Consider the following 12,358-nt stretch of genomic DNA (forward strand, 5'->3'; position numbering starts at 1 on the left):
TAGATTTCTCCTGTTTTAAAGTCCGTGCTCTTTTCTTTCATCTCCATTCTTGTGATTTTGCATTTGCTTTTACAAGCCAACCTTGGAGATATTGCAGGTTCAGTTCCAGACCACCGCTATAAAGCCAAATTACAATAAAGCGAGTCACGTGAATGTTTTGGTTTCCCAGTGCGTATAAAAATTAAGTTGGAATTCCCTGGTGCTCCAGTAGTTAGGGCTCTACGCTTCCACTTCAGGGACTGCAGGTTCAGTCCCTAGTCAGGGACATGTTAAATATGTGCCTTCCACGTGCCTGCTGCGTTTCCAGTGCTCTCCCCTGAAGTTTAATTACTAGTAGGTAGCATTTTCCCTTCTTTACCAAAATTTACCAAACATTTCAGAGCCAAAAATGTTTGGCTGCAAACAGTGAAGCCAAAAAAAAATGTTATGTTGACACTACACTGTAGTCCATTAAGCATTATGTCTAAAAAAAATGCAGACTTTAATTTAAAAAATACTTAGTTGCTAAAAAAATGTTAACAGTCATCTGAAGCTTCAGTGAGTCATAATCTTTTTGCAACAATGACATCAAAGATCACTGATCACAAATCACCATTACTCATATGATAACAGTGAAAAAGTTTGAAATATGATGTTGTTCAGTCACTAAGTCCTGTCCAACTCTTTGCAACCTCTTGGACTGCAGCCCCCCAGGCTCACCTGTCCTTTAGTATCTCCCTGAGTTTGCTCAGATTCATGTCCACTGAATCAATGATGCTGTCTAACCATCTCATTCTCTGCTGTCCCCTTCTCCTTTTGCCTTCAATCTTTCTCAGCATCAGGGTCTTTTCCATGAATCAGCTATTGGCATCAGGTGGCCATAGCATTGGAGCTTCACTTTCAGCATCAGTCCTTCCAATGAATATTCAGGGTGATTTCCTTTCGGATTGACTGGTTTGACCTTCTTGCAGTCCAAGCAATTCTCAAGATCCTCTCCAGCACCACAATTTGAAAGCACCAATTCTTTAGCACTCAGTCTTCTTTATGGTCCAACTCTCACATCCATACATGACTATTGGAAAAACCATAGCTTTGACTATATGGACCTTTGTTAGCAAAGTGATGTCTCTGCTTTTTAATATGCTATCTAGGTTTGTCATAGCTTTCCTTCCAAAGAACACGTGTCTTTTAATTTCATGGCTGCAATCATTGTCCACGGTGATTCTGGAGCCCAAGAAAATAAAATCTGTCACTGCTTCCATTTGTTCCCTGTTTGCCATGAAATGATGGGACTGGATGCCATCATCTTAGTTTTTTGAATGTTGAATTTTAATCAGCTTTTTCACTCTCCTCTTTCACCCTCATCTAGAGACTCTTTAGTTCCTCTTCACTTTCTGCCATTAGAGTGGTGTCATCTACATACCTGGGGTTGTTGATATCTCTCCCAGAAATCTTGATTCCAGCTTGTGCTTCATCTAGCTCAGCATTTTGCATGATGTACTCTGCATATAAACTAAATAAGCAGAGTGACAGTATACAACCTGGTCATACTCCTTTCCCAATTTTGAACCCGTCAGTTGTCCCATATTCAGTTTTAACTGTTGCTTCTTGACCTGCATACAGATTTCTCAGAAAACAGGTAAGGTGGTCTGGTGTTCCCATCTCTAAGAATTTTTCACAGTTTGTTGTGATCCACACAGTCAAAGGCTTTCCTGATGGCTCATCAGGTAAATAATCCGCCTGTAATGCAGGGGACCAGAAAAGGCAATGGCAACCTCCTCCAGTACTCTTGCCTGGAAAATCCCATGGATGGAGGAGCCTGGTGGGCTGCAGTCCATGGGGTCGCGAAGAGTCGGACACGACTGAGCGACTTCACTTTCACTTTTCACTTTCATACATTGGAGAAGGAAATGGCAACCCACTCCAGTGTTCTTGCCTGGAGAATCCCAGGGACGGGGGAGCCTGGTGGGCTGCCGTCTATGGGGTCGCACAGAGTCGGACACGACTGAAGCGACTTAGCAGCAGCAGCAGCACCAATGCAGGGGACACAGGAGTCGCTGGCTCAAACCCTGGGTCAGGAAGATCCCTTGGAGGAAAAAATGGCAACCCAGTCCAGTATCCTTGCCTGAAAAATTCATGGACAGAGGAGCCTGGTGGCCTACAGTCCAAAGAGTGGCAGAGAGTCAGACAGGACTGAGTGGCTAAGCACTCACGACAAGTGCACAGCCGAAGACTTTAGCGCCGTCGTTGAAAAAGAAGGAGGTGTTTTCCTGGAGCTCCCTTGCTTTCCCTATGATCCAAGGGATGTTGGCATATTGATCTTTGGTTCCTCTGCCTTTTGTAAACCCAGCTTGTACATCTGGAAGTTCTTGGCTCACGTACTGCTGAAGCCTAGCTTGAAGGATTTTGAGCATAACCTTGCTAGCATCTGAGATAAGCGAAATTGCACAGTAGTTTGAACATTCTTTGGCTTTGCCCTTCTTTGGGATTGGAATGAAAACAGACCTTTTCTAGTCCTTTAGTGGGAATGACCAAAATGTGACAGGAAGATATGAAGGGAGCAACTGCTGTTGAAAAAATGGCACCAATAGACTTGCTCAATGCAGGGTTGCCACAGACCTTCAATTTGTTAAAAAAAAAAAAAAAATGCACTATGTGTAGAGCACAGTTGAATGAAGCACAAGAAAACAAGGTATGTCTGTATTCACAATAGCTCTTAGCTTCTGTCTTGTAAATGAAAACTACCATACATGATGGTTAAGAACACAAATACATAGGGACTTCTCTGGTGGTCCAGGGGGCCTGGGCTCCACCCCTGGTCAGGGAACTAGATCCCACAGGCCGCAACTAAGAGTTTACATGCTGCATCCTGCATGCTACAACTAAGACTCAGTGCAGTCCAATAAATAAATAAAAATAAATTTTAAAAAATAATAAATTAAAAGTAGCTTTTAACAAGAACAAAAATGTTTAGAGCTTCTGCCACGGTACATGGTAGAGTGTAAGCTTAGCAAATCCTCACTGATGTATTAATTTGATTACTGTTCTGTTCTCGTTTGCTCATATACATACTTAGAGTTGTTAAATTTACAGATGTGGCAGCAATGACTTGTACACCAAGAATCACCTGTAATCATCACCAGAGCTAGCATGTGTTGATAAGATGCTGGTCACCCGGACGTAAAAGGCTTCCATTTCTCATTACCGTTTCCTGGAGAGACTCCAATGGGAGGTGTTAAATATACGCCTGCCACGTGCGTGCTGTGTTCCCAGTGCTCTCCCCTGAAGTTTAATTACTAGTAGGGAGCATTTTCCCTTCTTTACCAAGTGCTGTTGCACACGTTCACTTCTGTGGTCATCATGGAAACCCTTCCCATCCTTTCTGTTTTGTGGCATGGCGTCTCAGGCCCGGGGCTGACCAGGGCTGTTCAGGCGGCCAGAACCGAGCCCTGCCTCTGCCCCTGCGCTGGGTCTGTGGCTGCCCTTCCTGTCTGGTCCGGGCAGCAAGTGCAACAGCAGAGCTGCACCCACAGCCCTCAGCCTCGGCGGTTTCTCACCTCAGGCACCATTTCCCTCCCTCCGCCCCAAGCAGGGTCCACTTTCCAGAGCAGGGCTGGCTTGTGGCAAAGACTTGGGCTCTGGAGCCTGCGCCCCAGCCTTTGCTCCCACCTCCACCCCTGACACTCTGTGTGAGCCTCTGCACGTTCTACAGCTCGCACAGGCTCAGTTCTGCACCGTACAATGCGGTGACAAGCCCTGTCTTCCCAGGCAGTTGTAATGATTAATCAGCTCTCCCGTGCGCAGAGCTTGCTGGCGTATTGCTGTGTATTAGTTTGCTCAGGCTCCCTTCACAAAAGACCACAGACTGGTTGGTTTAAACAGCAGAGGTGTATTTTCTCGTATTCTTAAGGCTGGATGTGCAAGGTCAAGGTGTCAGGGTTAGCCTCTCTCCTTGGCTCCCAGCCGGTCACCTCCCTGGGTTCACATGTGGTCTTCCCTCATCCTGGATGTTCTGTGTCCTAATCTCTTCTTACAAGGGTAACAATTCACGACCCCACCCCAACGACCCCATTTTAACCTAATTACCTCTTAAAAGCTCTGTTTTCAAATATAGTCACGGTCTAAGGTAGGGAGGTTAGGGCTTAGCGTGTGAATTTGGGGGGCCTCAATGCAGCCCATAATATGAAGCATGTACACCTTTCACCCGTGTGAATTCAACCACATGGCACTAAACAAAAACAAGACAGGAAACATAAGATCTTAAGTAATATGAGTGATTCTACCCACCATTCCAGTCAATGAGCGTGTATCCCAGAGGGAGAGAGAGATGAGAGGGGAGTCTGTTTTACTTCCATCAGCATCAGTTCCCCCGTATCCAAACATGAGCAGGTGTGACTCCCACAGTTAAGGATGCACATTTTTCATACACCATGCCTGTAAACACCAGCCGGCTTCTTTGTCTGGTGCTCAACCAAAGGAGCAATGATCAAGGCTAGTTTGGGCTGTACTGGGGGTTTGTCTTGAACCACTTCGGAATTTTAGCAGACACTGCTGGTGGCCTGCCCTGCATTCCAGCCCCCTGACTGCTTCCTATCTCCTATGCTCGCCACCCAGAAAGGGAGAAGGTTAATGTCCAGGCGGTGGGGGGACTAGGAGTCAGGAGGTCAGTGTCCCCGGCCCCAGTGTCTGATTCTACACTGTCTCCCGTAGGGTCCTGTTGTGTTAAGCCCCACTGGCCTAGAGCCTTAACCTGTCCCTAGCTGGCTCTCCCTTTCCTCACTTCGGCTTCCTGGAATCATCTCTAAAATTAACTATCTACACCAGAGTTCATGTCTCAAGGACTGCTTTTGGGGGAATCCAAAAGTAGACAAGCACCTACCCCTATGTAAGATGTTTCTTATATACAGCCGTCTCCATAGATGGTCATAGATGTGGTCCAGGAACCTGGTGAATGTAAAAAGTCTGTGATTCTGGAACCTCAGTTGCATCTGAGTTCTCCCGGCCCATCCTGGTCCCAGGCCCTAACCCCATTCTTACTGAGTGCCTTCCTCTGCCCTCCCTTTCAGGTGATCGAGAAGAACTTAAGCGGCTGGTGGTACATTCAGATCGAAGATAAGGAGGGATGGGCCCCAGCGACCTTCATTGACAAGTATAAGAAGACTAGCAATGCCTCGAGACCCAACTTTCTGGCTCCCTTGCCCAACGAGGTCGCACAGCTCCGTCTGGGGGATGCAGCGGCAGTGGAGAACAGCACCGGCAGTGAGGCCGGCGGCCCGGCCCGGCCCCTGCCCGACGCCCCGCATGGCGCAGGGGACTCCGGAACGCCGTGGTCCAAAGACTGGAAGGGTGGTAAGGAGGTGCTGAGGAAGGCGTCTTCAGACATGTCTTCATGTGCAGGCTACGAGGAGATCTCAGACCCCGACCTGGAGGAGAAACCCCGCCTCCCTCCCCGGAAAGAATCCATCATCAAGTCGGAAGGGGAACTGCAGGAGCGGCAGAGGATGGAGCAGTTCAGGGGTTCTTCACCCAAGCCACCGGGCATGAACTTGCCAATGATCCCAGCCAAACACACCCCGCCAGCCCGGGACAGCAGGAAACCAGAGCCCAAACCTGACAAAAGCAAGTTGTTCCCTCTGAAAAATGAGATGGGGCTGGAGCGCAGCCACAGAGTGTTGGCCAAGGAAGTGAAGAAGCCCAACCTCCGACCTATCTCTAGATCCAAAGCTGACCCGCCAGAGGAGAAGCCGGAAGCCGTTCCCCAGAACCTTTTCTTGAAGTCCAAACCTCAGGTTAGGCCCAAACCAGCTCCTTCCCCCAGGACAGAGCCACCTCAGGGCGAAGACCAAGTGGACATCTGTAACCTCCGGAGCAAGCTCAGGCCTGCCAAGTCCCAGGAGAAGCCCTCCGTGGATGGAGAGAGCAGCCACCAGGCGGGAGGAGGCCAGGATGGGGCCTTCAGTCGTGGCTTCCCTCCAGGAGAGGGGCCTGGCCGTGCCCAGGACAGGACGAGCAAACAGGAGGGGCCCAGCCCAAAGGAGACACCCTGCAGAGCCCCTCCAAGGCCAGCCAAGACTGCGGATCCTGTGCCTAAGAGTGCGCCGGTCCCTCTCCAAGATGCTTCCCTCCAGAGACCTGTGGTCCCGCCTCGGAGACCACCACCCCCCAAGAAAACCTCCTCATCATCTAGACCGCTTCCAGAGGTCAGAGGTCCACTTCCAGAGGTCAGAGGTCCACTTCCAGAGGTCAGAGGGCCGCAGCGGGAGAGCAGCGAAGGCAAGGCAGCTCCTGCCCCAGGCCGGGCCCTGCTTGTTCCCCCAAAAGCCAAACCTTTTCTCTCCAACTCCTCAGGGGGCCAGGACGACATGCGAGGCAAAGGTGGACTGGGGCCACGGATGATGGGTAAGATGGAAAACAAGGAGGAAGCGGCTGCAGGCCCCTTCCCCAGCACCGACGGCCCGAAGGACTTGTACGTGGCCATGGCCAACTTTGAAGGAGACCAAGATACCAGCGGCTTCCAGGAGGGGACGGTGTTCGAGGTCCGGGAAAAGAACAGCAGCGGCTGGTGGTTCTGCCAGGTCCAGAGTGGAGCCCCATCCTGGGAAGGGTGGATTCCTTCCAACTATCTCAGGAAGAAGCCCTAGCTGCCTCCTCTCCTGCCTGGAGGTCTTGCGCGTCCCTGCTGGCTTTACCCACGTATTTAATATGCCTCTTAATTTATCATCCTCCACGCAGCTTCAAAGGAAGGAAGACTGGAATACTGTGGTTTCTTCCCTGGGTGGAGAGTGATCCCTCCCATCACAGCATCCCCTGGAGGCTCCGAGGCCACACCCCTTTCTCTTCACTCAACATCCCTGCCTTAAGGCCAGTGGCATTGCCACCCAGCTCCCTGCCCACCCAGCAGTGGAGCCCTGACTCTCTGAGGCTTCTGAGACCAGAACCCATCATCTGGAGAAACTACAGAAAGGGTTTCTCGTTGCTCGGATCAGACAGAGTCCTGAGAACGTCTCCAGCTTCCTACCAGTTCATTCATGTCCAGCGACGATTCACCCGCTTCCCAAATGCCTGGTCCCAGAAAGAACTTTCTCCTGTAGAAGTCAGCTCCATTGCTGATCCCAGGGAGGGGTCCTGTTCCCCAAGGCCTCAGGTCCCTGGGCTTCTCAGGTTCGCGCAGATGCAGCTGCCCCAGGCATGGGGCCTGGAGGCCCGCCCAGCCGTCCTCCCTTCTGTGCTGGGACCCTGATCAGTTCTACAGGAGTGCTGGCAGCTCCAAGCATGCTTCACTTTCCTGCTGCAGATTCTGGTCCAACCCAAGGCATTTAAACAAGAGTCCTCAGTCTGGTTTTCGGGGAGCCTTTCACTTCTGCCTCCCTAGTGCGAGAATCTCAAAGTTTGTTTGAGAAAGGGGACTCTTCACAGGCCACACACCTTGGGAACTCCTCTATGCTGAGTAGCTAATTGGTGCCAAACACTGTACTTGGCACTTTCCCTTCATGTCAAGCCCTCACAATAGCCCTCTCTGATCTATTGTACCTGTTTTATAGATGAGGAAACTTGGGTTCAGTGTGCCCAAGGGTACACTAGCTGGAAAGAGGAGGAAAGGCGGTGTGAGTCTAGGCTGGCCTGACTTCCATGCCTGTGCCCTGTAAGAGCCAACCAGGTAGGGGAGAGGGGGATGCCGGCTGGCTGCCCTGGGGCGCCCGTCAGGGGGTGGCTGCTCCCACTCCCACCACCCCACCGACCCCTTGTGGCATCTGCTGAAGGCTACCCTGAACCCCCACAGCTGCACCACCCCGGAGCTGCCCAGCACCCTGGTGTTGCCACAGAGCCCTGCTTCCTGCTCTTGCGCTGGTGCCCCCCAGGGGATAGAGCTTATGAAGCAAAGGGAGCCAAGGTGGTCTCACATGCCAGTCCCAAGGGGGCCCAGTGGCTCAAGGGCCAGCAGCTGGATCTCCAGCAAACAGCAGAGTTAAGCAGTAGCCCCATAGGGGGACCCAGGGGCCAGGCAGAATCTTCTGTCTCTCCGCTGCTGCTTCCTGCTGCTCTAGGGTTCTCGAAGAGTAGTTTTCTTTCTTTTCTTTTTTTTCCATGCACTCTCCCTCTCTGTGGTCTCATGGGAAAGAACCCAGGGCAGCCCTTGCACCCATTTGACTGATGTGGTTCACTGAGGCACGTAGAGGCACAGCTGCACTACAGAACAAGAATCAGGACCCAGGGTTTCTGGCTCCTAGCCCACAGCCTGTGGCCCAGGTTGCCTGGGCTGGGGTGGGGCTGGGGAACGATGTGAGAGGGCAGCACCCGCCCTATCCCACCCTGCTCTGCAGGACAAGAAGTAGCCCCGTCCTGCCCCAGAGACCTCTGACTCTGAGTCGTCATCTGCTGCCGTGTTCTTGCGGCTTCCAGGGGGCTGCTCGCAGTGCCGAAGACTGATGTGCAAACAGTCCTCTTCCGCTCTCCCCCGACTCCCATCCCCTCCCCTCCCTCCTCACTGCCACGTGGGCTGTGGACGCTGCTGCAGGAGAAGGAGCCTCCCCCGATCCACAGTAGCATCTTTATTCCTTCCTTCAGCAGGTCTGTACATCCCACACCCCAAAGTCTGGGGCAGGGCTCCAAGATTCCCTTGCAGCACGCGCTTGCCCCTTGGCCCTGTGCCCAGAACTTTGGGGGTGGGGGGGTCAGTAGGAGCCAGGGGCAGGAGGGAGAATGGGAGAGTGCTGCCCACCCTGCAAGGTCCCCTCATTTGGGAGGAGGCCCCGTAGCATGTTTCCTTGAGTTTTTGACCCACATTGGTTTAAACACCATTTGTGAAGCTCTTATGTAGGATTTGACTACATTTCAAAAGACAGAACTCTCAATTTTTTTTTTCCAATTCTTTCTCTGCCTTCATGAAATTTTTCTACTATTTTGTGAGCGCCTACTGTGTGCCAGGCGCTGAGTATAGACCAGGCTATGGGTGGCTCCATGCCTGGCTGTGAAGAGCTTGGATTCTTGTGTGCAGATTCCACTGAAGGAGTTTGTCTTTGACCTCATCTTCTCCTCCCAGGGGTCAGCTAGGTGGGAAGGACAGCTTCTTCCTTTCCCAGGGCAGAAAGTTTTCCCTGCACTTGAAAGAATTCGCCTTTTTATTATTATTCTGACATGAACTGAAGGTACTAAAGCCACACTTCTCTCTGTCCACCATTCTTTCTTGAGGATGCCTCTGTAGCCTGAGTCTCGTCTCTCCAGCTCTTCCTATCACAGTGATGGCACTTCCCCAGGCAGCTGCAAGGGATGGTCCTGGTGGCCAGGGGCTCTCCCTCACTGTCCTCACCTGGGGACTTAGGTTTACACCATCCAGGACTGTAGCCACCACTCTGTGAGCCTTTGATGGAACAAATGCAAACTTCCCTGGACCTGGAGTCACCACCGTGGCACATGTCATAGGAATGGCGTGGGGTCATAGGAATATCTGCCGTGCCGAGCTCCGGGCAGGTTACCGGTGCCTCAACACTGCCTCCTTTAACTTCCTCCTCACTTCAACCCAGTGAGGTGCATAGGATCAGCCCCAATCTGCAGTGAGAACATTGAGGTTCAGAGGATGAAGTCACGTGCCCAGCGTCATCCAAACCGTGACCAAGCCAAGACTTGAATCCGGGAGTTTCTCTCCCCAGGGCCCGTGACCTTTCCTCTGCCATCAGCAGTGAAACGTTGATGGTGCTTTCAGGGAAGCAGTGACCCTCCCTCTTAATTTAGATTTTTCCTCCCCGGCCCCACAGTCACACATGTTAGTAGGTCACAGGCCAAATGCCAGTCCAAAAAAGGCAGGCATCCTTGGGATGGCTATTTTATCTTACATCCTAGGGCAAAACTACAGCTCGTAGTAGCACTAAATCTTTGGGGAAAACTGAGTTTAGGACCACCGCTTGATAAAATAAGCCTTTGCTCAAGTTTTTTACTCTGAATTTATTTGCCATTTGATGGATTTATGTTCTAGTCTCAGGATGAGACTTGGGGAGAGCTGGGCTGCAGCTCAAAGCACTTTTAATGCCCTGCGCTACCAGGGCCTCGCTGGAGCCCTGCCAGGCTTCCAATAGGTGTGTTATGCGTCCTCCACAAAGCCTCTTCCTGTGATTGGTTTCTTAGGCCAAGTTCTTGGCCTTAAAACATTTCTGGGCCCACTGGGGATTTCCTCATCAAGTAGAATGTAGGAAAACAAACTTGCCACATTAAAGGACCAATGCCAAATCTCCCCAAAGTTTGGAAGGCCCTATACTTAGGCTGAGAGATGGGACAGTCTAGTATTTATTCAGTTTGTGCTGAGTGGGATGAAGAAGAAATGGCTCCTGCACTCAAATAGCTGGCAAGTCAACATCATCAAGAACAGGAACATCAGTGGCTTGGCTCAGCTCCCATCCTTTGTTTCCGAGTCTTGGGCTGCTCTCTGGGAGGTCTTGCCCTTCACTTTGGGCTGTGACATTGGACACAAAACAGCCTGAGTCACGTGTGGCAGTCTTGTCCCCTCCTTGATTGTCCAGGCCCATCCTTCAGGGCTTTTGCTGCAAACAGCCATATAGACCATAAACCAAAGATGACCTGTTGTCAAACCGTGGGGCCTGAAAGAGCAGGAGACTGGCTGGCATTGAGGCCTGAGGGTGTGGAGAGCCCTCCCTTGACCTGGAGGAATTGCTCCTGACTTGGCTAAGGTTCTCATGTCAAGATGCGCCTCAGCCCGTGAAGATCACAGAGCTGCGGAGCTGCAGAGTAAAAGCAGTGGGCTCCAGTGTGGTCCAACCCCAGATTGTACCATCCAGCCCCGTGGGGTAATGTCTGCTGTCTGGTGCTACCTTGCCAAGTTCTCAAGCCACCCATTGTGTGTCAGCATTTTACCTTCTCTCCCGCCTTTTTGGCTCCAGTCAGGGACAAGGGACTCGACGTCTGTTGTCCTTGAAGAGACTAAACCCAGTGCCTCAGCCAGCATCCTTCACTTTCAGGTCATCTATAAACATACAAAAGGAGGTGCCCCCGCCAGGCTTATTACAGCAATAAGCAATTCTAACACAACTAAAGGTGTCCACATTTTATCCCATTGTGTGCCTGTCTATGCCATTGTGCCCAAGAAATTGTTAGTAGCCACACCCCCTTCATTCTCAGGGGGGTGAGGACAAACCAGTCACCTTGGCTACAACCCACATTTCCTGCTTCAGAAAGCCACCAAGTAGCAAGGCCATTTCTGGCATGCCTCCAGGGACGGTGGGCCCTGACAGTGCTGCCCACCGCCTGCTGTCTGCTCCCAGGATGATGCTGGAGGTCTCTGGGCATCTCAGCACTCCTTGTACCCGTGGCAAGCTGACAAATTCTGGTGGCGTTCTTTGTTCCCTTTTAACACACAAAAAATACGTGAGCATATATAATGTGAGGGGGAGGAGTGATGAGCAATGAGTTAGCTGTAGCATGTATAAACTATATACTTCACCATTAGTCTTTTTCTTTTCTTTTCTTTTCTTTTTTAATAAAAAAGAGTGCTTGACTGGTTTCAAGCTTCATTGTGAAGATGTGTCTATGGATTTTGTTTGGCTGAAGAAAGGGTGAGTAGCTTTGTGCCCTCACATCTTGGCCTGGATTCGAAGATCAAAAAACAGAAGTCTATGTAAGCTCGGTTTGGGCATTGCTCAGAAATAGGGATTATTCTCTCTGGGCTCTTGTGCACTTTGATTTTAACTACAGCATTCAGAAACCAAGAGAAAACCTTGTATTTGCTGGGTGTCTCCTCCATCTTGGCCCGGTGTCTAAAGATGGAAAACTTTATGTGTCCGGGGAGTTTGGACCTCTCTCTGGCATTGCCTGCTGATGGACAGGGAGCTGGTGGGTGTAGCCAGGGTTGGGACTGCCCAAGCCACTTGCTCCTGGGAGGTGGAGAGCACTGCCTGATGTTTAAAGGTTTTCCCAAGGGCTGAGCCAAGGAAAAGCCAGCCACCAGTGTGGAGCCCCCTTGGTCCCAGGTGAATCTTTAAACAAAAGGACACGACCACCCACCTTCCTAAGAACAGAAGAATGGGACCCAGCAGAGTCCCTGCACAGAAGAACTTCAAGGGGGAGCATTTATATACAATATTCATCCTGCCTTGGAGGAAACAGTCTAAACAGTGATCTTCTGGTGCACCTTACTTAAGAATAATCTTCATTCATATATTAAACTCTGTTCCCATAAGAAAAGTCATGTGGTTTACCCCCTACTCCCCCCCCCCCGCCCCCGGCAAGGAGCATTTTCTCCCAAATCTCCCAAACCAGGAGTGCTCAGTCGCAAGAGTACAACTGGTAATAACCGTGGCATGGGCTTCCCGGGGCAGCCGTGCCGCAGCCACAGAGCCTCATGGCTTGGGATGGGAACTGGTCAGGAGTTACG

The 12,358-nt window shown here is 51.0% G+C and overlaps 1 protein-coding gene across 3 annotated transcripts in view; it reads left to right on the forward strand.

Moving 5' to 3' along the window:
- SH3PXD2B (SH3 and PX domains 2B) overlaps positions 1–11,505 on the forward strand; it is a 117,295-nt gene extending 105,790 nt beyond the window's left edge. For 2 of the 3 annotated variants that reach the window (XM_081520705.1, XM_081520707.1), the window contains one exon: positions 5,046–11,505. In XM_081520705.1, the coding sequence (XP_081376831.1) occupies positions 5,046–6,620 (1,575 nt within the window). In that variant the 3' untranslated portion in view covers positions 6,621–11,505. The remainder of the gene's footprint in view (positions 1–5,045) is intronic. The other variant, XM_081520706.1, reaches the window with a different exon arrangement.
- Positions 11,506–12,358: the final 853 nt, after the last annotated feature.

The sequence above is a fragment of the Giraffa tippelskirchi genome, chromosome 8 (genome assembly GCF_054371585.1).
Source record: "Giraffa tippelskirchi isolate mGirTip1 chromosome 8, T2T-mGirTip1v1.2.pri, whole genome shotgun sequence".
Lineage (NCBI taxonomy): Eukaryota > Metazoa > Chordata > Mammalia > Artiodactyla > Giraffidae > Giraffa > Giraffa tippelskirchi.